At 34.9% G+C, this 26,105-nt stretch overlaps 1 protein-coding gene across 10 annotated transcripts in view; it reads left to right on the top strand.

The window, feature by feature from the left end:
* The window catches only part of Ktn1 (kinectin 1), a 91,027-nt gene that overhangs the window by 22,584 nt on the left and 42,338 nt on the right, over positions 1–26,105 (top strand). For all 10 annotated transcript variants that reach the window (XM_070032966.1, XM_070032977.1, XM_070032975.1 and 7 more), the window contains exons 5-18: positions 184–314; positions 3,685–3,801; positions 5,655–5,795; positions 9,766–9,872; positions 11,259–11,391; positions 13,088–13,175; positions 16,385–16,551; positions 17,120–17,188; positions 18,726–18,763; positions 19,459–19,549; positions 19,881–19,949; positions 20,555–20,592; positions 20,749–20,830; positions 21,208–21,276. In XM_070032966.1, the coding sequence (XP_069889067.1) occupies positions 184–314; positions 3,685–3,801; positions 5,655–5,795; positions 9,766–9,872; positions 11,259–11,391; positions 13,088–13,175; positions 16,385–16,551; positions 17,120–17,188; positions 18,726–18,763; positions 19,459–19,549; positions 19,881–19,949; positions 20,555–20,592; positions 20,749–20,830; positions 21,208–21,276 (1,340 nt within the window). The remainder of the gene's footprint in view (positions 1–183; positions 315–3,684; positions 3,802–5,654; positions 5,796–9,765; positions 9,873–11,258; positions 11,392–13,087; positions 13,176–16,384; positions 16,552–17,119; positions 17,189–18,725; positions 18,764–19,458; positions 19,550–19,880; positions 19,950–20,554; positions 20,593–20,748; positions 20,831–21,207; positions 21,277–26,105) is intronic.

Below are 26,105 nucleotides of genomic sequence, written 5' to 3'. Positions count from 1 at the left end.
TTCTGTAGTACAGATGATAAACACATTTTCCTCCTTCTTGACTAGAGCATTCATTGTTATTTGACCTGAAATGTAAGTCCATTTTTTCTTGGTTGTTAACTTCTGGCTCAGGAATTCTTGATTTTTATTTTTACGGAAGTTATTTCTTATGCCTCTAAATACCAATTTTTTTCTTTAATTAAGAAAATGCTGAAGTAAAATTTAAAGATTTTCTTCTGTCCTTGAAGACTATGATGTTTTCCGAAGATGAGGCTCTTTGTGTTGTAGACTTGCTGAAAGAGAAGTCAGGTGTGATACAAGATGCTTTAAAGAAGGTAAGCTTATTTGATTTTGGTGAACAGTTTAGAAGTCCTTCAAATAAGACTTCAGCCAGAGGAACTTTGTTATTGTCTATTCCTGTCTTTAATATCCTGAACCATAGTCATGCCTAAAAGTTCTGGAGTGCTTTCAGAAATTGTTTTATATAGTTATACTAATTTTTGTGCTTTAATTTAGCTAAGTATCTTTTGTTATGTATCGAGTCATGTAATGTTTTGACAAGAGCCAGTTGCTTAAAAATAAATACGATTTTTGTGGTCTTGAAGTTATTTGGCACTTGGCTAAACTGTACTATGCTTTGACTAGAATTGTTAAAGTCAAGATCAAGTAATTGCTGTATAGTATATATGGAATACTTTTATGATTGAAGATAGCACATTCAGAAATCTTGAGATCTTTGTTCAGAGTGTGTATATGTTTAAAATGTCTATATTTCCCTTCAAAAGTAAGTGATTTGCATGGCAGAATCATTGCTGTGGTAGATTTTTAAAAATATATAAAATAAACTCTAAAACAAGAAAACTACATGGATTTAACATTCTTCTTATGGAGTTCACTATATCATCAGATATACTTTGTCATGGTGGAAAGGTTACTTATGTAAGCTAAGATAACATGGTGCTGGTATTCAATATTAGGTGGTCGACTTAACTCCTTATTCTAAAGCTTTGTGTGTGTATATGCACACCCTACCTGCATCCTTATCTGCTTTAAATAGAGTCTTGCGTAGAGTTAAGCATCAATGTAGGTCTTGCTTATAATTTCAGCTGCTGAGGAGGCTGAGATCCAGAGGATTGGGGTTTGAAGACAGTCTGGGCAGAAATAACCAAAATAACCAGCAGAATGCCAGGCTGGAGCTGTGACTCAGTGGTAGTGCAGTAGTCTAGTGAGTGCAAAGCCTGGATTTCAAGCTCTGACATTAACACCCCAAAATTTTTAGAGTGGTTTAATTTTTTCTTCAAATGAAAACCATTCTACCTTTTCACTTATCTAACTACTCTCAACAGTAAGAACATTTCTTTGGTTAATAAAGTGTTTATTACTTATTATATTTTCTCACTGTATAAACATAAAGGGAGCCATTTCTTTTGAAGTTCAGCTATAATTTTCTGTAATATAATTCTTATATAATGTAATTTTCTGATCTCTTTATCAGTTTTTTCTTAGATGTAGCATGTCTTTCTAGTCTTTAGTTTCAAGCCAATGTTTATTATTGAGAACTTTTCTTTTTTTTGGGGGGGGTCCGGTTGTGGGACCTGAACTCTGGGCCTGGGCATGAGCCACAGCGCCACTTCCGGCTTTTTTTTCTTTTTGTGTATGTGGTGCTGAGGAATCGAACCTAGGGCCTCATGCATGCAAGGCAAGCACTCTACCACTGAGCCACCTTCCCAGCCCCTACTGAGAACTTTTCTTTGTCATTGAAATAACTGAAATAATCTTTATTAAGCACTTGTCTTTTGTCTCTCTTAGCTTTCCTGTCTTAGTCCTTTAAAAAAAATTGAACAAAATAACCAAAAAAACCTTAATATTTTATTTTTTATCTACTATCTACCCTTGAGAGAAAAGACCCTAGCCCTTCCTTTTTATAGCAGTGTGTTCTTTTCTGTTTGCTACCTGTAAGAAGGCAATTACTGAGATGCTGTTACTTTTACTTTGAGATTTACTAGCTTATGTTTAACCTCATTATGTGGTCTTACTCTCTGAAGTTTTGTTGGTGATTTTTTTCTCTTTTCTAGAAATAACTACTATGTTAGTTAGAAATAACAACTATATTAGTTGTTAAAGAACAAAAACTGTAATAAAGATTGTGGTGACATTTTTATTATAGTTTTTGTTCTCTAACAACTTTTTTTCTGCTAATTTTTTTCACTTATCATTTGTATTTTTCCTACAACTTTCCTTTTTAAAGTAGGCTGTGTAGACACATTGTTATATTGCTCTGTCTAATTGTCAGTCTCTCTCTCTCTTGAATGTTTGTCCATTTGTCCATCCATCCACCCATCCATCCACCCATCCATCCATCCATCCATCCATCCATCCATCCATCCATCTTGCCTGCCTGCCTGCCTGTTTTGCTTATCTTGTCTATCCTGTCTATCCATCTTGGTCCTGGGGCTTGAATTCAGAGCCTGAGTCTCTCTCTGAGATTTTTTGCTAGTATCTTACCACTTGAACTACACCTTAACTGCTAGCTTTTTGGTGGTTAATTGGAAATAATTTTATGGACTTTACCTGTCAGGCTGGCTTTGAACTGTGATCTTCAAATCTCAACCTCCTGAGTACCAGCATTACAGACACCATGAGCAACTAGTGCCTTGCTTACTCTCCTTTTTCATTTTATTTTACTTTATTTTAAATTTATTTCACAAATACTTCTCCCCTAAGAAGGGCATTCTCTTAGGTCATCTCTATGCTTTAAGGTGATAATAGTGAAGGACTAAGGCAGGCTGATATTCTTCTGAAATAATCCTTTGGCCCCTCTGTCTTTCCAGATAAAGACTTGTGGCCTTAGTAGAGAAAAGTCTCTTTTCATTCATTCTGCTTCATCGTTAGTGCTCTCTGCGCAAAGTTTATGTGTTTTTTCTTCCTTCGTTCTTCCTCCTTGAGGCTTTCATTGATTTTATCTTCTGTGAAATGCTTGTTAACTTTAGAGAACTACATACCCATGGCATCTCTGCAGCAATAGGCATGCTCTGACAGAATTGTTAAGCACCTGGGAGGGTTTGGTCTTTACTTCTATGTTAGTATTGTGTTGTGATTATAAATACATGATTGTTTCATTGGAGGTAGGTTATGTTTTGGTTTCATATTTCTTTTAGTCTTCTAGAAGGAAAAGAAGGGATATTGCTAATTTTGACTTTATGCTTAAAACGAGAAGTCCTATAATTCTTTGTAAAATGTGTGTGTGTGTGTGTGTGTGTGTGTATGTTTTAAAAAAAAATTTTTTTTTGTCTGTGTGGAGCCTGAACTCTGGGCCTGGGCACTTTCCCTCAGCTCTTGAGCTCAAGACTAGTGCTCTACCACTTTGAACAACAGCACTACTTCGGCTTTTTTTTTTTTTTTCTGCTTATGAGGTGCTGAGGAATGGAACCCAGGGCCTCATGCATGCAAAGCAAGCACTATACCACTGAGCCACCTTCCCAACCCTATAAAATGTGTTTCTTGATATGTAATTCTAATTGATTGGTAATTTTAGATAAACATTATAATGATTTTCCTAAATTTTGCAGTTTAGGCAGTCACTTTACTTTGTATGCTGTACATTGACCTCTACATGGACCCAAAAACTTGATATTAGATTATTTCATTTATAGTTTTCATTAGCCATATCAACTAATACTGATCTGAATTGATGTCTCATTGTAGTCAAGTAAAGGAGAATTGACTGCACTTCTGCATCAGCTTCAGGAAAAGGACAAATTGCTTGCTGCTCTAAAGGAAGATGCTGCTGCAGCAAAGGATCGCTGTAAACAGTTAACCCAGGTGAAGACATTCTTAGGTTCAATGGATATAGTTCTTAAATCAAAACAATGAAAGGATAAACATTGCCCCTTTTCCCTGATTTCATTATTTGTATAATAAATTTATACCAAAAAATAACTTTTTTCAGAATTTTTGTAGTAAAGTTTCTTACTCAAGACATATATAGTTGAATTATTAATTTAAAATAACAGTACTTAACTAGATATCTTAATCTTATGCTATCATTCTGTTGAGAGGCCTGGGAATTTATTTTATTTTATTCATTTATTTATTTATTTTGTCAGTCGTGGGGCTTGAACTCTGGGCCTGGGCACTATCCCTGAGCTCTTCAGCTCAAGGTGAGCGCTCTACTACTTGAGCCACAGTGCCATATCCGGTTTTCTAGTGGTTTATTGGAGATAAGAGTCTCATGGACTTTCCTGCCTGGGCTGGCTTTGAACTGTGCTCCTCAGATCTCAGCCTCCTGAGTAGCTAGGATTACAGGCGTGAGCTACTGGCGCCCAGCGGAAGTTTATTTGAAAATAGATAGACCTACATCTATTCTCTGTATAAGAACAAAACTTGATTGTAATCTTGTTTAAGTTCAATTTATGGGGTAAATGAAAAGCATTCATAGAAGTCACTTATTTATAAACAGTATGTTTACAATTTTTATCAACTTCAAACCCCATTAATTTTAGTTTAGAAGGGGAAGAAACTACAAAACAGCAACAAAAAGCAAAACAAACTTAAAAAATTATGTAGAATAAAAGAAAATTTCAACTCTAAAAATAATTTGATTTTCTTCCTCAAGTGCTTATTTCTCCATTTAAGAATTAAATATAGTGGGGAAATGAGTTTATGATTTATCCACCTACCTAGTTACTTGATGATATCTAGAGAATGAATAGGCTTTGCTTAAATATAAATCCTTTATGTTATTTTCAAGTGAATGAGAAATCAATGGAAGTACCCTTTTAGATATGATAAGTCTGCTTCCTTACAGTTACTTAGTTTTATGTGACAATTGCTTATAGACTGTTTAAAAATAAGTTAGCTATTTTTTGATAACTTGTACTTAAGATGTGTATATTTCTTAGTTACATTGTGTATCAGTGTAACAACTTGCAAATACAAATAAAAAATTTAAAGATATAAACTAACTTAGAAGCAATCATAAATGACAAAGTTGTTTTGTCAAATAGTTTCTTAGAGCAGGGACATGAACTAATTAGTCATAACTACAGATGACAAATTGGTTGGCTTTGATGTACTGTGGTAATATTCTAGGAGTTGATAACAGTTGAAAAAGAAAGTGAAATTACCCTTTTAGTATTTGAGTTGGGAAGATGACAAAGATTTGACTTCTGACTTTTACCCAAACTTTTGTTTTAATACAGATATAATCTAATCTCGTCTAAGGGAAGAGATTAAGCTTTTTTCCCTCTGTTCCAAGACCTGTTTTTTTCTTTTTTTCTAGGCCTTTTTTAGTATCCCCAGAAATAACAGGTCCTTGAAAATAATAACTAACTTTTGAAGTATGTTTTTAGTAATCAAGTTACACTACAGGATTTATCCTAGGCTCTCAGTGTTTTAATTTTTAAACCAAAAAGTTCATTTTCTAAAGCACTTGGTGGCAAAATGCTTATAAAATGGTCTGAACTTAGGTAAGAGTCAGAGTTAGTTTTTTTTTTGTCTTTTTTTCCTTTGAATTTTTTGATTTTGCTTTTTGAACATCTTTTTAGCATTCAGGATAATTTTACTCATTTTTTGGGGGGAGGGTAGGTTACAGGCCTATAGTACATTTCAAGTAAGTTCTTTATAGTTTTTTTTTTTTTTAATCTTCCCCTCCTCCTCATGTTTTACTCTTTCAGGAGCTGATGACAGAGAAAGAAAGAAGCAATGTGGTTATGGCAAGGATGAAAGATCGGATTGGAACATTAGAAAAGGAACATAATGTATTTCAAAACAAGATGCATGTCAGTTATCAAGAGACTCAACAGATACAGATGAAGGTATATTTTCGTTCTTTAGATATGTGATAAAATGAATGCATTTAGCTAATTAGCAGACTTCAAAGTGTCTTATACATACAAGGCATTATGCTGGACCATTGGCATAGAATAGCTAGTCAAATTCACTCCTCATTCTTAGGTAAATTTTCTGGTTAGGGATTAGAGGTAGGGAGGCTGGAAGTAGATAAAGAAATAGACTATGAAAATAGATCCAGCATTATGTACCATGGAGCAGTGGAGATATTAGGAAGTATATAGAATGTGTTGATTTTTTTTTAAATCAGGCATTGTAAAGTGTGAAATAAGAAAAGGGTATGTATATAAGTGCTACTTGGTGTGATTCTTTAGTTCTATACCTAGAGATAATGACTTATATGTCTCTTCTAGGAGCCAGGATTATGTTTCCACTGTGCAAAAATGAATAAGAGTTCTGGGAATTGGGAGCCAGGATAGAAATGAAGAGGAGAAAGATGTAGAGAAGCATGTAGGGTCCTATCTAAGGACCTTGTCTGAAGACTTGGCAGATAATAAAAGAGTTAAAGCAAGCCAGCAGTAATTATTATTATATTTAATTTTCACTCTGGTAACAATGTGTAGAGTCAAACAAGGGGTAGTTTGAAGGGTTTTGGAGGAATTCAAGTCAGAGAAAACAAGGAGGCCAGGTGCCAGTGGCTCATGCCTGTAATCTTAGGTCCTGAGTTCAAGTCCCATGACTGACAAAAAAAGAACACATAAGGAACAAAAATCAGATGTTGAAAATGAAGGGATAAGTTTGAGTAAAAATAATAGAGTTGAGTAGATGGGGCTTGGTGTTAAGAACGGAGGGGAAAAATTGGAGCAGAGGAGATAATAGTGTATAATGATTCTTGAGTTTTGAATTACCTTTTGTCTCTTGTTATATTCTTTAACCTATCTTCTGTTAACATTTCTAGAGAGTCAGTTCTTACTGTTTGTCTTTTCCATGTGTCATGAGTTTTCATGATTCTACTTAGGTCTAGACTAGTGAATTCTGCCTCTCTTTCTCTCCTGCTCTGCCTGGTTCCATGTTCTGAAGAACATGGATTCAGTCTCCTTGCCAAGTGAGCTAATAAAACTACCCTTAGTTGAATTCTCTGGGTCAGTGACACTCTGAAATTGTTACTTTCATTTGCTGGCTAATACTTCAATTTGGAAGGTCTGTCATTATGTCAGATTTAACATGTCTAAAGCTAAATTCTTGCCTGTTGATCAACATTATTTTCCTTATGGTTGAATCTTTTGCTTTTTCTTTCTCAGTCTGAAAATTGGTCTGAATCGTAAAGATTCAGATTGCACTTGGTTGTTAAGTATCTTTATTTCATAGTAGGATAATTATAGCCCTTTATTAATAGTTTGCTCTTTTCCATTCTAACTGTAACTGATACTAGATAATTTTTTATGACATTACTTTGATTATATTGCCAGTCTGCCAAAATTTATAAAATTATTCCTTACTGCTGAGTTCAAGTATTTTTCATGGAAATGTTACTGATAACAAAAAAGAAGTGAATGAAAGGTTGTCAGGTTGTTACTCTGTCCATAGGTTCTAGCTTTCATTTGGCCCACTCTGCAATCTTGTCATTCCCCAGCCATTTGACATATTCTTTTATCAATCAGGTTATTGAATAACTGATTTAAAGTGATCTTTTCTTAATTCCTATTCATTGTTTATTTGAAATACAATCAAGTACTTGTAGCAACATCTCTTTTTGAAGGTGAAGATACTGAAATGATTCAACATTCTTTTACTTAATTATTTATGGAGATCAGGATATAGATTCCATATAAATTCTCTGAAAAATAAGGGCTGGGAATGTAGCTTAGTGGTAGAGTGCTTTACTTAGTATGCATGAAGTCCTGGGTTTGAGTCCTCAGTACCACACACACAGAAAAATCTGGAAGTGGTGCTGTGGCTCAAGTGTTAGAATGCTAGCCTTGAGCAAAAGCTCAGAGACAGTTCCCAGGCCCGGAGTTCAAGCCCCAAGATGGAGGATGGGGGTAAGAAAAAAAGCATATCATTTTCAATTAATTTGAATTACTAATAAAGTTATCAACACTTAATTTCCCTAAAAAGTAATTTTTTTTTGGTTTTGGTTGGTCATGGGGCTTGAACTCTGGGCTGGGTGCTGTCCCTGCGCTCTTCAGTTCAAGGCGAGTGCTCTACTGCTTGAGCCACAGCGCCACTTCTGGTTTTCTAGTGGTTTATTGGAGATAAGAGTCTCACGGACTTTCCTGCCCAGGCCGGCTTTGAACCGCAATCCCAGATCTCAGCCTCCTGAGTAGCTAGGATTACAGGCATGAGCCACCAAGTAATTTTGCATAATAAAGTAATATGTCTTTGTCAATGTAAGATACAATGTTCTTCACTTCTGATCTGTTATTCTGAAATTAAAAAAATTAAAGTCTAGAAGAAAGTTACATTGGTAGTTGCAGGGGCTAGAGAGAGGGTTGAATGAAGATTATTGGTTAATAGACATAGATTATAGTTTTAAAAGAATTAGAGAAGCAAATGGTAGTGATGACTGTAAAATAGTAAAGATATGTTTAAACCTGTTAGACCTTTTATCTGTTATGATGGCAGTGATGTAGCTTATCAGTAGTGTTGGCCGAGGATGTTCAAGGGTCTGAGTCAGATTCCAAGCAGTCCCACCATAAAAAAGACTAATATGCTGGGTTCCAGTGGTTCATGACTGTAATCTAGCTACTCAGAAGACTGAGATGAGGTTCAAAGCCAGCCCTGGCAGGAAACTATGTGAGACTCTGATCTCCAATTAAATCACAGAAAAAGCAGAAGTGGCACTGTGCCCAAATTGTAGAGTGCTAGCTAGCCTTGAGCAAAAAAAGAAACACAGGGATAGCACCCAGGCTCAGAGTTCAAGCCTCAGGACCAGGAAAAGAAAAGATTAATATGTTAGTCTTTTTTTTGTTGTTGTTGTTTTTGTTGGTCATGGGGCTTGAACTCTGGGTGCTGTCCCTGAGCTCTTTAGCTCAAGGCAAGTGCTCTACCACTTGAGCCACAGCGCCACTTCCAGTTTTCTGGTGGTTAATTGGAGATAAGAGTCTCATGGACTTTCCTGCTTGGGCTGGTTTTGAACTGGGATCCTCACATCTCAGCCTCCTATGTAGGTAGTATTATAGTCATGAGTTAGTCCATAGTATGTTTATATTTACTAGTAGTCAGGATATTTTTCAGGTAGGTTTTTGTATTATCTAATTATGTTTCAATTTGTGACAATATAAGTGCATTTGAGTATATTTTCAGTTTTTAAACTTTAGATAACTGAACTCTTTCATTTAAAAATATTGCTAATATCAAACTGACAGGCAGGTGTAACCCTATATTGAGTAAGCAAGACCTAAATCTTTTAATTCTGAAATTAGGTGTTTTATATTTCAAATAAAGCAATGGCTAGCCTTATTTTTTATTCTGTTGCAGCTTCTATTTACATTTATCAGTTTATACTATCAATAAAGTTCTTTAAATGTGTTTATATTTACTTGAAAAGAATAATTCTGATTTTATTCTACATGTTTTTTTTTACATTCTCATGATAGTAAAATTTCTTTTAAATAGGTAACTTTTGGGCCAGGTATAATGGTACATATCCTTTTTCCCAGCTCCTCATCAAACAGGGACAGATCTCTGTTGGAGGCTGTGGGAGTTGTGGGGAAGATAAGAGGCTGAATGTAGGAGTAGATTAATGATCATATCTTAAATAAGCTGGCAGGAAAGCTAGCACACCTGTATTTCTAGCTGCTCAGGAGGTGGAAATCATTGCCTGAGGCCAGCTTTGGCAAAAACAAACAAACAAACATGAGACCTTACCTGAAAAATGCACTAAAAGCATAAAGACTAGGGACATGTTTCAATAAGCACTGAGTGTTGGGGGGTGTTGGGGGGAAAAATAGCTTTGTCAGTTTTTCTTTTCTAAATCTTTTTTGTGTAAAATAGTTTCAACAAGTTCGAGAGCAGATGGAAGCAGAGATAGCTCACTTGAAGCAGGAAAATGGTATATTGAGAGATGCAGTCAGCAATACTACAAACCAGCTGGAAAGCAAGTATGTTTCTAAAATGTTATATTTTAAGTTAAATATAAAGTACTTTTAATTGTAAAGGTGATGTACAGAGGGGATATAGTTACATAAGTCAGGTGATGAATACATTTCTTTTTAGAGTATTTTCTTAAATAATATTTGTTAGTAATTGTTTAGACTTCTGTTTCTTACAATTGCTTGTAAAATTGAGTTACTTTTATAAACAATTCTTTTTCACTGTGTGAAGGACTTTAGCTACATATCAACTACATATCACATATGTGTATATAATGAACGTGTATCTTTTTATGTATGTTATATACATATATATTTCTACTAGTGGAGCACTCTTAAAATTTATCAGACTGAATTTAAAGTTTTAAACCATGTGTCCCCTATGACAGAATTCTCTAACTTCATTATTCTGAATAGCACCTGACTAATTTAAAAAGCTCTGTGGCTCTCAGGTGATGCTCAGGAGTCTACAAGTAAAGACACATTGCTATAGATAAGATAGGATATAGATGATTCTTGAGCCACTTGAGAAAATTTATATTTAAAGCTGAGTGCCAGTGGCCCATGCCACTGCCCTAGCTTACTCAGGATGCTGAGATCTGAGGATCTTGGTTTGAAGCCATCCAAGGTGGAAAAGTCCATGAGATTTTTATCTTTAATTAAGCCACCCAAAAAGCTGGAAGTGGAGTTGCGGTTCAGGTGGTAAAGTGGTAGCCTTCAGGTTCTGAGAACTGGTGTACGTACACACACACAGACCACAGACACACAGACACACAGACACACAGACACACACACACACACACACACACATCAGTTTATGAGTACAATACATTTTGATCAGTGTCATTTCTTTTATCTTTCACCCCTTCCTTTGATGTCCCTAATCTCTCCCAGCCTCACCAAGAAATAATAATTTGTAAAAAAAAAAAAAAAAAAAGAAATAGTAATTTGTAGAAACTCATAGTATAATAATACAGAGAAGTAAGCACTCCACCTTACTTAATATTTTTTATTTTTTAATAACATGAAAATTTATTTTATTAGAATTAAAAAATGTTCTTTCTCTGGGTAACCAGAATAGTCCAGTAGCAATGAATTGGTTGAGTTTAATAAGTTTCTAGAAGAGAACTTTAAGAATGACATTGTCTAGTTGTGCTTATGAGTTTTTAATCATCTATTTTACTTGATATTTTATATTTTTAGAAATGATATAATTATCATTAAAATTATTTAAGAATTTCACCTACCCCAACTTGACTATTAATGATCAGTTGCGTTCCTTTTCATTTTGCCATCAGGATTACCAGTTCAGCAAAACTAACATAAAATATGTTGTATTTATTCTTATGTATATGTGTAATAATGAAAGGTTCCTAATGTAGTTATTGTTTTCAGGCAGTCTGCAGAACTAAATAAACTACGCCAGGATTATGCTAGGTTGGTAAATGAGCTGACTGAGAAAACAGGAAAGCTACAGCAAGAGGAAGTTCAAAAGAAGAATGCTGAGCAAGCGGTCACCCAGTTGAAGGTAATATATTTCCATTTTTATTACTTTTTGAGTAATAGAGATATTTTACTCGGTAACCTAAATGTGTGTTTAAATTTGAGAAACACAATTTGAGGTTTAATAAGACACATAATTTAAGTGCTCTGGCTATACAGAAATGTCTTGATGAAAGAATTGAATATAAACTTGAATTTGAAACTAAAGACTGAAGATAGGAAAATATAGTTAGCTGATTGACTAGCATAAGTAAGTAGTGGAATTTAATTTCACTTTTGAGGGTATGTAAGGCCTACATATTTAGGGAAATGTCATGTGGCTAAAATTACCTTTTTTTTAATGTAAAGATACTATACAGAGGGTTACAGTTACATGAATAAATGAGTAAGGTAATGAGTATACTTCCTATTGAGCATTGTTTCCCCCTCCATTGTTTTCCCCCTACTATCCCTTCCCTCCCTACCTTCCCCGAGGTTCTTTTTTTTTTTATTGTGATTAAGTGATTACATAATTTCCCAAATTCCACAGTATTGTGGAACGATGATTCTCATTTAAAGTCATAAGCTCATTCTAACTTTCCTGGAGCAAATTGTCTATCAGGGTCTATAGCATATAACGGTGTACCACATATATACCATACATGTGATCAGCAGCATGGGGATATTTAGTAGTGTTTCGACCATATGAGTGGAAGTTCTTTGTTTCGTAAGTCCTGTTAATTTTGTCGTATCACCTAACATTTTGGATTTAACATCCACTCTTCAGGGAGACCATGTATCGTTTGTCTTTTTGATCTTGGCTTACCTCGCTAAACATGATTTCTTCTAGCTCCATCCATTTCCCTGCAAATGCCATTATTTTGTCATTTCTAATGGCTGCATAATATTCCATTGTGTATAGATATCACAATTTTTGGATCCATTCATCTGTGGTGGGGCATCTGGGTTGTTTCCATATCCTAGCTATTGTGAACAGTGCTGCAATAAACATGGAGGTGCATGTGTCCTTGTATATTGGTTTCTGTTGTTCAGGGTAGATGCCTAGAACTAAAATTACCTTTTAAACATCCTTTTCATCATTTGCAACTTGAAAATCTCAATATTTTTCTTAGCACTTTGGATTAGTTTTCCCTTTAATTGAAAATAAGAACAAATACTGCTGCAGTGGCTTGCATTTGAGCCACAATAAACAAAAATATTACATACTGTATTTTCAGACACTAGAATAGTACTTGATAGAATGAGATGTTCATACTGTGAAGAGATGCATGGATGCATGGACTTTTCTCAGGCTTATTGAAAGAGGAGCAGATTGATTTATCTTATATGTACTCGAGAGCCTTATGCATTTTCTTTTCTTTTTCCTTCCTTCCTTCCTTCCTTCCTTCCTTCCTTCCTTCCTTCCTTCCTTCGTCCCTCCCTCCCCCTCTCTACCTCCCTCTCTCCTCCCTCCTCTTCTCCCCCCATTTTTTTCCCCTCTTCCTCTCCTCTCTCTCTTTGGTGCTGGTTCTAGGGCTTGAACTCAGGGACTGGGGCACTGTCTGTGATCTTTATTGCTCAAGGCAACTTGAGCCACAGCTGCACTTCTGGCTGGCAGATTATGAGCATTATGTTTTATTAAAATGTAGAAGATAAATTGTTGTAAATGATACAAGTAGAAAATGCCTTGTTGAAGTCTTGTATTGGTGAGGATTTATCCTTCTCTCATTTTAAATATCAAGGTTCAATTACAAGAAGCTGAGAGGAGATGGGATGAAGTTCAAAGCTACATTAGGAAACGAACAGCAGAGCATGAGGCAGCACAGCAAGGTAAGGTACAAGGCATTAATGTCAACTATGCATGCAATGTTTTATCCATCTGTGAGGAAGAGTATATTTAGCATTTTGGTTTCTTCTAGCTCAGTAAAAAATAGCTTTTAAAATCTACTAGTTTAGCCTAAAACATCAAGTTGTAGGCAAACTTTCAGAACATATTAGGGAAATAGAAGCCTGTTTAAAAGCTATTAAAACCTATTAAAAATTTTTTTTTGGAAGTGGCACTGTGACTCAAGTGGTAGCGTGCTTGCCTCAAGCTGAAGAGCTGAGGAACAGTGCATTGGCCCAGAGTTCAAGCCCCATGACTGACAAAAAAAGTTTTGTTTTTTTTTCCTGTAGTTTCCTCCTTTGGCTTCCTTGATTTAACTCTTCTTTTCACTTTTTGTTTCTAAGAAAAGATTCATAAGCTGGCATTGGTGGCTCACACCTGCAATTCTAGCTACTCAGGAGGCTTAGATCCTGAGCATCATGGTTCAAAGCCAGCCTGAGCAGGAAATGTCATGAGATTCTAATCTGCAGTAACCACCAGAAAACTGGAAGTGGTGCTATGGCTCAAAGTGGTAGAGTGGTGGCTTTGAGTAAAAGAGCTCAAGGACAGTGCCTAGGTCTTGAGTTATGAGGAGAATAGTAGTGAGAAGATTACCTCAAGCAGTTTTGAGCTATTTAAAAAACCTTAACTTCTACTCTTTACTATTCATAATTTGAAGGATCCATCTTGGAGATAATGGAGCTTGTGTTCTATATGTTATTTATGTCTCCACTATTCTCTTCTTCCATAAAAGAGGGAGTTCCAAATAATAAGATAGATAGAATTTTTGTCTCATTAGACTTTTGATTTTGTCTGAATCCTCTATCTCTAGAATAACTATCTGTTTAATGTTTAAGTGTACAGAAGATATGTAAAGGCCCATTTCTCTTTTTTTGTTCTAGTCCTGGGGCTTGAACTCAGGGATTATGCATTGTTCTTGAGCTCTTTGCTCAAGGCTAATGCCCTACCACTTGGCACAGTTCCACTTGCAGCTTTTCCTGGTTAATTGGAGATGAGAATCTCATCTCACAGATTTCTGCCCAGGCTGGCTTTGAATAGTGATCTTCAGATCTTAGCCTCTTGAGTAGCTAGGATTATGGGTTTGAGCCACCTGTACCATGCCTTTTTTCTTTTTTTTAGGCTAATATTTCATATTTTATGTCCCACCAGTGAAGCACAGAAATCTCACTAAAAGGATTAAAACTATAAGTGATATAACTGTAGAAAATAAAGTTACTTACTAGCTGTAACATTTCAAATTTTTCCCTTTTGGTTTTAGTGTTTTTGTTTCTAAGCAAACATGTCAGTACCTACACTGGTCTCTCTTAATAGAAGTCTGATTATCTATTGGAGAAAATGAGGACTTACTTCCCACATCATTTCTCCTACCTGCCTGTTTGTCATTGGCCTGAATTGTTAATGTATGTTTTTTGATTGTCAATATTGATTATACATTATGTATAGTAGAATGCTGAGCCAAGCTATATGTAAAACTGATTCTTTCCTTTACCAGCTGTTTATTTTCTGGACCTAATTATTGCTTTATTGCCTACTTAAAAGTTACTTTTATCTATGATTAAACTTCTCTTAACCTTTACACCCAGTCTAACCCATCCAACTCAGCCCATCTCTCATCCTTATGTTGTTCAACATATTAACTTTTAGAAACTCACAATTTTTTTCCTGGCTTATATTCTTTGTTCAGTCTTTAGTTTTCTTGTTCTAGTTAGTACTTAGGTTGGCTCCATAGTTGTCTTCTCTTGAGATTACTTTTGTCTTTCTACCTTTTTTTCTGGATCTTTTGTTATGCTTGTCTTTCTTGTTTTTCTCCTTCATTTAGTAAAGTACTTTTTGTTTTTTTTTTTTTTTGCCTGAGAGTATGCTGAGAAATATGTAGAGGCCCCACATAACTGAAAACATTTTTATTCTCCTTTCAAGATGTAGCTGGTATATTTACTGGATGTTAAGTCTTAAGTTGAAAATAATTTTCTCTACAAAATTTTGAAGGCATTACTTCCATTTTTTAACTTTTATTCTTAGTAGTTTGAAATTATGTTCTCAGTTCTGTGTTCTGCCTTCTATCCCAAATATGACCACTATGTGTTTAACTTTTAAGTTACATTTAAGTTTAGTTTTGTTCCTTTTGTCTTTCTTCAAAAATAGACATAGAATTGCATACATATATCTTTTTATCCATGGTGGTAGTGGTGGTTTCCCTAACACTCTGCTTTTTAACTTGTTGATGGTATGGGCCAGGGAAGCAGCTCTCCTAATATCTGGTATCTCCTGTCATTAGCCTTTCTTGGTTTTAGAGCTCTATAAATTTTTTTTTTTGGTAGTTGTTGTTCCTCTACTCTACCAAGTTAGTGATTGTTTTAACATTTACTTTGTCTTTTGTGAAATGAAATAAAAGTAGTTCATATTTCTCATTTTCCTAGTTCTTTTATAGTTCTCTCTGTGAAATGACAGAAAAGTTATTTTAAATCAGGACATTTGCCAGCCTTCAGACAATAGATTTCTTCAGGATTTTTCTTTGTAGCAAAATACAAGGTATTTTAAGGTATCCGAGTTCACAGAATTTAGAAGGTACTCATTGGAATAGTTTTATTAAAGTAACATTGAGTGGGGAGGGAAGGGGAATAATAAAATGCTGAAACAAGGACACAGGATGACCCACTGCAACAATGATATTCACAAGACACTATGTTGGAAATGAACTTTATACTTGCGGGGGTGAGGGGGCTGGGGGAAGAAACGGGGGAGGGAAGGGGATAATAGGAGAAAAACAAAAGAGAGGGTAACAATGCTCCACAAGAAATGTACTCATTACCTTATTGATGTAACTATAACCCCTCTGTACAGCATCCTTACAATAAAATTTAAAAAAGGTAACATTGGGGAAATAAAAAATAGGACCAGGACATGATACAATAGGTTAAAAAAGTTTGTGCGCCATTCAGTATATGATGTATGCCCACCTTTAAGTATGGTTGTGGATATACATAAAAGTGATCTCTGGGCTTAAGAAGCTTATGCTAGCAAAATACATGAATTAATACAATATGATATGATAAAAGCAAAAGGAAGTGGGGTAGACACGATGAAGTTTTCTAGAGGAGATGATTCCTAGAAAAGGAATGAAGAGTCCTTTGTAAGATGTCATATTTTGCTACAGATTTGCAGAGTAAATTTGTGGCCAAAGAAAATGAAGTGCAGAGTCTGCATAGCAAGCTAACAGATACCTTGGTATCAAAGCAACAGTTGGAGCAAAGACTAATGCAGCTAATGGAATCAGAGCAAAAAAGAGTGAACAAAGAAGAGTCTCTACAAATGCAAGTTCAGGTATCATTTTTACTTTTATGAAAGTAAAGATTAAATGTTAGGTATCTAGAATCGAGAATAAGATATACTTTTCCCAATTCTGGATTGATGGTAACACTTAATCTTACCCAGTATGTTGTTTTTAAAGATGTGGTTATCCACAATTTCAGACTCTTCGTAAGAACAGCAAAAATGTACCTTATAAATTAACTTAGAGTAAATGCTTAACCATTGTCTTTTTTTCCGCTTGAACTCAGGGCCTAATACTTGCTCTGCTGCTGAGCTACATCTTCAGACCTTTTATTGCCCTGGTTATTTTTGAGATATAGGGTCTTGTGTTCTGCCTGGATATATGTCTAGACAACAGTGTGCCTATTTATGCTTCTGGAGAAAGGGGCCCTAGGAACTTTTTTTGTCCTGGCTGACTTTAAACTCTGAAGTGTAAGCCATCGATACCCAACTTTAATCATTATTTTAAATAAAAAAATCTAAAGATGCCTTAAATAAGCTGGTAAGTAATTTTTCTTGTAGTCATTGGGATATTTATTAATAGCACACTCTTTCCCTTCTCTTTGGCTGTTATTTATAGGATATTTTGGAGCAGAATGAAGCTTTGAAAGCTCAAATTCAGCAATTCCATTCCCAGATAGCAGCTCAGGTAATGCCTTTTTAAAATTGCTTATTGTTAATGATGGCTTCTCAGCCATTTAAATAGTCATTTAACTGGCACTGGACTAGGCTAGTTATTGAGTCAATGAAAGATGATCCTGAGTTCCAAACATTGAGTATTAAAAGCATAATGCTATGGGAAAACTCAGAGAAACTCAACTTTAATTAATTGGAAAGGGAAGAGTATTATAGAGCTCTTATGATATGAGGAAACTATGTCCACAAGCCTTTTATAAAATAAGAGGAATTGGGGCTGGGAAGGTAGCTCGAGGGTAGAGCGCTTGCCTTGCATGCATGAGGCCCTGGGTTCGATTCCTCAGCACCACATAAGCAGAAAAAAAAAAAAAAGCCAGAAATGGCACTGTGGCTCAAGTGGTCGAGCGCTAGCCTTGAGCTGAAGAGCTGAGGAACAGCGCCCAGGCCCAGAGTTCAGGCCCCACGACCAGACCCAAAAAAAATAAAAAAATAATAATAAAATAAAATAAGAGGAATTAAGTGGTATCTAGAACAATGGCTTATGTATTAAAGGTATTCATAAAATACTGACTAACATGGGGAAAAAACAAGCTCATGTACTACAGAGCTAGTAGTGAGTTAACTATAGTTTTCATTATATTTGCAAAAGAATCTGTTTCAAATTAGTGGTAAGTGCTCCAAAGTTAAAAAAATGGTATTATTAAGATATTGTTCTTCAGCAACATTATTTATTGATAGAAAGACTTTAGAATGCAAATGATCTAACATTAAGAAAAAAAGAATGAGAACTTCCAAGTACTTGATTCCATAATATACATACCATAAATTTTAATTTAACTTCTAAATTGTGAATGTTGCTTATAGCAAAAATACTAGATTAAAAGGTTGACTTTTCTGTGTGAAAGTGGTTTTAACATTAAAAACTTATTATTGGGATTCACACAAGTTCAAACTCAAAAGCTTTGAACATGTAAACATATTTTTCTAATTGCTTTATTTGTAGAGACAATGGCCTAAAATGAGTTGAAAAGAACATTTAGGAAAAGGAGCAAGTTGTATATACATGTAAATTACCAACTCAAATTGGATCAAGATGTTTAGTTATTTGAGAGGTAGCTGTAGAAAATATATCAGAAGTTACTTAGAGAATGCTATAAATAGCTTTCACAAAGGAAAAGGAAAGATGAGTGAGTATCACCATACTTAATTAGCTTAATTATGAAGTGGATTATAAGGAAAAGAAGCACAGGAATGCAAAATGACTGTTGTGGCTACTTTTTCCTATATATTTGTTGCTTATCAGCTGTTCTAGGCCTGGCGATTTGTTCTAAAAGTCTTGTGGTATATAATTCCCTAACGCTGGTTGTTGGTGATCAAACTTAATTTCAGAGTGATAGCTATTCTGTATTAAACACTCATCATTGGCTAGATACTTCCTTAACAACTTTATATGTATTACTTTTTCTTAGTTTTTAAAGCTCTATTGTGATGATTAAGTACAGTGTTTAAGCTTTCTCTCATCCTTTTATGTTAATGTTTTTATTTCTTAGACCTCTGCTTCAGTTCTAGCAGAAGAATTACATAAAGTGTAAGCCTGCCTTTTCACACTTCTCTTAATAATTGTTTAGTCATCACTAACAGATACTTGTTAGATACAACACTTAAGATTAGCTTTGTACTTTAACCTACTTGATAAATACTCTGAATTAGATTTGTAGAACTTTTGCTTTTTAAAATTTCTCTTCTGTAGTATGTTGGGTCTGTAAACATTATGTCTTATGTTTTGATAGCTTTCTCATTTAAAAAAATGGGGAAATTTTGCTTTATTTGGAGTGTTAGCAATTATGTGGGAAAGGTAATTGTGTTTTGAGAGTAGTAGAAACAAATTAGTTTCTGTTTCTGATGGGAGGTATATCCACTCTTTCTAGCTATGTATACTTAAAATTGTTTGTTCGTTGTGCTAATATTAATTTTACATAGATTTGAATCATTTTAGTTGAGAAGACCTGAAATCTTGTTTGAAATTTCTAGACTTCTGAGCTTATGTTAATTCACTTCTTTGACCTTCAGTTTTAAAATGAGGTATATATACTTAAGGAGTTATGGTAATGCTTACGGTAATTATTAATAACATGAAAAGGGACTATAGAAATAGTCTATATTAGAACTACTTAAGTAAGGATGACTTTAAGGCTTTTAATTCTTTGATTTATGATATGATATTAGTTGGTTCATAAGTTTGTAAAATGTTTATTGAAAGCATCAATATGTTTCCTCTTAAAGGATTGCAGAAAAGGATAAGCAGATAAAACAGACTGAAGATTCTTTAGCAAATGAACATGATCACTTAACAAGTAAAGAGGAGGAGCTTAAGGTACAGTAATTCTTGTAAATAGCTACAGTATTTTATAGAACTCAGAATTGAATTATTCTGATCTTTAGTTAGTATGAGTTTATATGAAGAATTCTGGAACTCATTTGAAAAGTGTACATATCTCTTCCAAATTATAAAATCTTCTTTAGTGCTAAGGAAAAATTCAAAGAGCTTTAATCACATGGTATGATTCATATAATTTAGAAATTGATGTTCCTCTTTCTGACTTAGGAAATTTGTAATTTGAGATGTTTGCTTAATTCTTACATAGAACAAGATGTTTTCTAAATTTTCAAGTCTATTAAAATTTTCTGTTTTTTTCTTACTCTAGAATATACAAAATATGAATTTTTTATTAAAAGCCGAAGTGCAGAAATTACAGGCCCTGACAAATGAACAGGTAGATTTTTACTGCTTTAGAGCATTTACCTCAGACTTTTAATTTGTTATTATTTTGGTTGATGCTTGAGCCCGAGTTTTCTTTGTGAAATTAATAATGACAATGGTTACTTCTGTTTTTCTTTCTGTGGGATATGTTTCTGAAAGTATCTTCTGTTTCTATTTCATGTAATGTTTGGTTCAATGAATTAATTGTGAAATACCATGAATCCATTTTAAAAAAGAGTCTAGTGAGCTAGCTTCTTTAGCTTTCTGCCAACTTTTCTAAGAAGGACAAACCTTTTATTAGGATAAAAAGTGACTAAAATATTTGGCAGCAAAATACAGAATGTATGATATTGCTATAACTTGAAAATGTATGGAAATGTAATATGTAAAAATAAGTGAGAGCATAGTTTTGAGCACTTACTTTGAGCTAATTTTTTTGATGTTTCTTTTTTGAATTTTAAAAATTTTATTATCATTAAGTCCTTGTACAAAGAGGAGTTGCTATTTTACAAAGCAGTTTATAAATACAATGCATCTTAATCAGTATTACCCCTTTCAGTATTCTCCCATCCCTCTCAACCCACCTGAAATAAAATTCTTATTTTATTCCAAACACAGGCTGCAACTGCACATGAGTTGGAGAAGATTCAAAAAAGGTAACTAAACTATGATATATACAGGCACTCATATATTTATGTTTTAGTGTAATTTTGGTAGAAAGTACTATCCTATAACTGATAGTTGTATACTTAGCTTCCATGTAAGCTTCTGAGTATCTAAAGTAGTTTTAATTGGTATTTTTTTCCTCATAGTATTCACATTAAAGATGATAAAATAAGATTGCTTGAAGAACAGCTACAATGTGAGATTTCAAACAAAATGGAAGAATTTAAGGTGTGTAACTGAACTTGTCTGCTTAGTGTTTCTAAGCAATACTATAAACTTTTATTTGTACTGAATCTAGAAATATTTTGTAACATGTTTCCAAGGTGAATATGGGAGTCTTAGATAAATAGTAAATTTTATGATAGCCTTCTTGCCTGTTCTGTAATAGGCTTTCATAATTTAGTTTACTCGAACCATTTTTGACAGATTTTTCATTGGTGACTTTTTTTGTCTCCACTATTGAGCATCTGTTGCTGGGACAGGGAACATCCCAGTGTCCAGTGGGATTAAAGTTTTGTGTTAATGTGTTATTGGCCTGTCACATTATAAGTATGTAAATCTATTATCTCTCTTTCCTTAATAAAAATTGATTTTTTTCCCCTTAGATTCTAAATGACCAAAACAAAACATTAAAATTAGAGGTACAGAAGCTACAGACTCTTGTTTCTGAGCAGGTAAGGCTTTTCATGAATTATAAGGTACAAATATCCAATATACACTAATACCTGGTATGCTCTGTCTCTTTCTGTATCTCTGTGTCTCTGTCAGTCTGTCTCTGTCTCTTTCTCTGAGGTCTGAATTCAGGGACTTATTAAGGAGACTCACCCACTGAGTCTTACCTCCAGGCATTTTTGCACTGTTTATTTTGAAAGGGCTCATTTTACAATTTTGCCTGCCCCTGCAACTAGACCATGACCTTCTTGTTTTATGCTTGCAGTGAAGCTAGGGTAACAGGTGCATGTTACCATGCCCAGCTTATTCCATTGCGAAATGGGTGCTTGTGATGAACTGTTTTTTTTTCTTGGCTGATTAATCAGAATTCTTCAGTCTCAGTCTCCCATGTAGCTGGGATGACAGTAATATACCACCATACCCTGGAATTGGTTGAAAAGTTGCCTCTTGAACTTTTCACCAAGGCTGACCTTGGAGCTCTATTCTCCTTCAGCCTCCCAGGAAGCTAGAATTAAAGGTGTGTGTCACTATGACTGGCTGGTGCCTCTAAATTGGCAACAAGTTAAATAATTGAGAAGTATTCCTTCAGCTTAAATGTTTTTTTTTCCCCCCTCCCTTCTTTTTTTTCCCTTTTCCCTTTTCTCTTTTCCCTTTCCTTATTCTCCTGTTCCTTTTTCCCCTGTCCCTTTCTCCTTTCCCCTTCTTCCTCCTTGGCAATCTTGGGTCTTGAACTCAGGGCTTGGGTGCTGTCTCTTGAGTTTTTTTGCTTAAGGCTAGTGTTCTACCAGCTCGCCACAGCTCCACTTCCAGCTTTTCTTTGGTGGTTAATTTGAGATAAGAGTCTTATGAATTTTCTTGCCTGGGCTTGGTTCAAACCACAAACTCAGCCTTTTGAGTAGCTATGACTATAGGCATGAGCCATCAGCACCCAGCTTAAATGTCTTTTAATTGCATTTTTATTCATCTTGTGCTTATCATGCTTCTAAATTAAAAATGTCACAAGTATTAAAAAATGTAACAACAATTTATAGGTATGGAAGTCTTATATTTTTGGAGCCTCAGTCTTTTTCATTCAGGCATCCAGCATTTATTTGTCAGTTGTGGGGCTTGAACTCAGGGCTTAGGCGCTGTCCCTGAGATTCTTTTGCTCAAAGCTAGCACTCTACCACTTGAGCCACAGTGCCATTTCCACCTTTTTTTGTGTATGTAGTACTGAGGAATTGAACCCAGGGCTTCATGCATACAGTTCAAGCACTCTACCACTAAGCCATCTTCCCAGCCTGCAAAATCAATTTATTACGCATTGCTAGCGTTAATGAAGCCTCTATGTAAAGAACTGAATAATTATCAAAACCTTTTATTTTTCTGCCACTAAGCCACATTCCCAGCCCTCTAGATACCCTTGCTATAAGATGACACATTAGAAAGGGTGCGTGTTTCCATAAATAATAACTTTTTGAAATGTGCTTTATGCAAGTATAGAACTGATATAAGTAGGTTTGCTACTAGAAGTAGTTTTTTTTTTAATATCTGTTTACTTGTTAAGAAATAATTTACTTATTCCCCTGCTCCTTGTGCAAGCAAAAAGTAACAGGAGAAAATGTTGAAGGGACACTTAGCTTAAGTGACATGTAAGTTTTATTCTTAAATCTTAATTCTTTGTTAAGAGTATAGCTTATGAAAGATATAACATTTTATCAATTATAAGAATCTCTGACCAGGTGCGATTGTCTTTGTCTTAACACAGATATTTGGGCTGAAGAGATTAGGTTCATGGTTTGAGGCCATTTCAGGCACAAAGTTAGTGAGCAAGCTCCCCTTTACCAAATAGGTTAGCCTGATGGCACATATCCATGGCCTGAGGCAACAGGGTAGAAGGATCTTATTCTTAGACTGGTCAGGGCACAAAGATGGTACCCTACTTGAAAAATACTAAAATCAAAAACAAATGGGGGAATAGAATAGCTCCAGAGCACTTTAGTCTAATAAGCACACAAAAGACCCTGTGTTTAATTCTAGTACCACCAGGGATAAAAATAAGAACCCTCATCCCAATTACCATCTTTGAAAACTGAAAGTAAATGATGGCCATATGCATATTATAGTTTCTGGGTATAGTTTGGTTGACATTTTAAATTTTTATTGTTGAAATATGTAACAGTGATAGCTTTGATTGATAAAATACAATATACATATTGGTGTGTGTTAATTCTTACCCAGGAAAGCAGAATGTAGTTTCTCTGTGTTTTCCTTTCTAAAACCAGCATCAGTAGAGGTAAAACAAATGTTTAGAAACTTCTAAATCTTTCTTAAAATTTCAACTTTAATAATGTCCATTTAAACATAAATCCTGACTCTTTATAAAACTTTTAGCACTTTTAGCTGGCAATATTCCATCATTAGACAAGATTTGAAACCATCAGGTTTAAGTCTTCCTTTTACTGAAAAATTGTGTGATACCTCGAGAGTTGCCATTGTAATATCTTAAATAACATTGTGGGTATCATGTTTTCAATATTAACTTTTTTTTTCTTAGCTAGCACCTGTGGTTCATGCCTATAATCCTAGTTATTCAGCAGGCTGGGTATTGTGTTCAAGGCTAACCTGGGCAGGAATGTCTGTGAGCCTCATACCCAATTAACCACCAAAATCTTCAAGTAGAACTGTGGTTAAAGATGTAGAGCACTAGCCTTCAGCAAATAAAACAAAAACGATCCCCCCCCCCCAAACAAGTAACAAAACGCTCAAGAAACAGCATCCAGGCTCTTTAGTTCAAGCTTCAGGTCCAGCATATACACAGGGGCACATACATATATAATTCCATGTTACTAAGAACTTACAGTTCTTATGTGTTGTTACTGAGTTAACTTTCTTGTAAATGTTATCTAGTATAACAGTTCTACACACTCTACACACTCTTTACACACTCTTAAATACTCTGTTAAAAGGACAACTTTTTAGTATCTCATAAGTGGTTTGTCGTTATTTGTTTGGTTTGAAGCTGGTATTGGGGCTTAAACTCAGGGCCTCATATTCTAGGTTGGCTTTTTGGCTCAAGGCTGGAATCTCTACTTTCTGAGATAATTTTTTTTTAATGTTCCCAGGAAAAAATTTCATAGCCACATTTTTTTATTTATGTAAAAGAATTATTTGATAATTGTGAAAACTCATCTTGAGTAATGCTGGTAGGCCAGCATTTTTCAGTGAAGGAGTGGCATGATTTATTCTAGTGAATTTTAAAATTCAATGGTCAAGATTATTAAGTGAAAGCTAGGCAGTTTCCTCTCTTTGCCTTACTGCTTGGTTAAATTGCATTATGGAAGAATTCTTTATATTATATAAAATGAAGGCTTGAAATCATCTAGGAAGGAAATAGTTGGGTTTGGACTAATAAAGTAAAAATGTTGGATAGATCTGCTGAGTCAGTTTTGTGCAATTCCATTATTTGATGAGTTGAAGACAAAACTTTAATTAGACTGTAAGTTTATCAAAGGTAATCTAGTTCATCAAATGTGTATTTGCTAGTTGAATACATGTTAGATACTTGTCTATATGCTAAGGCTATGGAGATGAATGAGTTGAGTGGAGATAGATGTGTAAAGCAGAGAAGTTGTAAACTATACATCCAGATTTAGGGGATAAGATAATATATTCTAGTTGAAGGAGAAGGGGAGATGCAACACAGGGGACAACTAGCCTGATTGTGAACGATGGCATGAATTTCCCAAAAAGCTAAGGGCAGTCCTGACTGAGGGAAAACGGTATTAACAGTCATGACCGTTTTTGGCAAAACTGATATATTTAGTACATGCTGAGATAGTGTAGAAAGTGCAGAGTACTTTGTCTGGTTGAGTAGAGGACTACGCCAGTAATTCTGAAGCACTTTGTAAGGATCATGGACCTAATCTAACCTAAGCTAGGATTACAGGTATGAGTCATCAAGTCTAGATATTCATTAAGGTAGCATTTCTCATTTATGCCTGGACTGGCCTGAAACCTCTATTCTTCCAATCCTAACCTCCACCACCTGAGTAGCTAGTATTATAGCAGGCCTGAACTACCAGTAATAAGCTTCAATGGTCTTTTAATATGTACATATTTTGTAACCCATTAAGACCAAAATATACATTATTTTAAAAAATGCTTGTAAACTGCTTGTAGCAACACAAACCAATCTGCTTATAAAGCATTAAAACATGATGCATAAGCTGACCTTTCCCCTTTGGCCCTTTTCCTAACATTCTCTCGTACACACAAGTCCCCATTGCTATGCTAAATATGAGCTTCTTCTCTAGTAGAACTCTGAACAACTAAGCAGATTGACCAAATGGGTTTGGGATCTTTCTCCTCAAATATTCTCTTTTATACACTACTTCTCCCATACTCTCCTAATCTTGCTGTTTTCTTAATTCTTAACCATCTTAGTACTACCATTTTTCACAAACAAAACTATTTTTTTATATTGCTAAATTCACATCATATGATTCTACTTAAAAAAACAAACAAACATGTTTCTAATGTTAACCCCTTATCATTAAGTGCCTAAAGCTCCTTGGTTTGCTTTCTTTTTTTTTAATTTTAATTTTTTGTGAACATACTGTACAGAGGGGTTACAATTACATGGGCAAGATTTGGTTTGCTTTCAACATCTAAAAATATCACAATGCTTGCAGTTCAAAAAGACTGCTTAGGGGCTGGGAAGGTGGCTCAGTAGTAGAGCGCTTGCCTTGCATGCCTGAGGCCCTGGGTTCGATTCCTCAGAACCACATAAGCAAAAAGAAAAAAGCCGGAAGTGGCGCTGTGGCTCAAGTGGTAGAGAGCTAGCCTTGAG

Source organism: Dipodomys merriami, unplaced genomic scaffold, assembly GCF_024711535.1.
Source record: "Dipodomys merriami isolate MVZ:Mamm:240054 unplaced genomic scaffold, mDipMer1.0.p SCAF_1, whole genome shotgun sequence".
Taxonomy (NCBI): domain Eukaryota; kingdom Metazoa; phylum Chordata; class Mammalia; order Rodentia; family Heteromyidae; genus Dipodomys; species Dipodomys merriami.
Note: the sequence above shows the minus strand (reverse complement) of the source record. Positions and strands in the feature narration are given on the sequence as shown.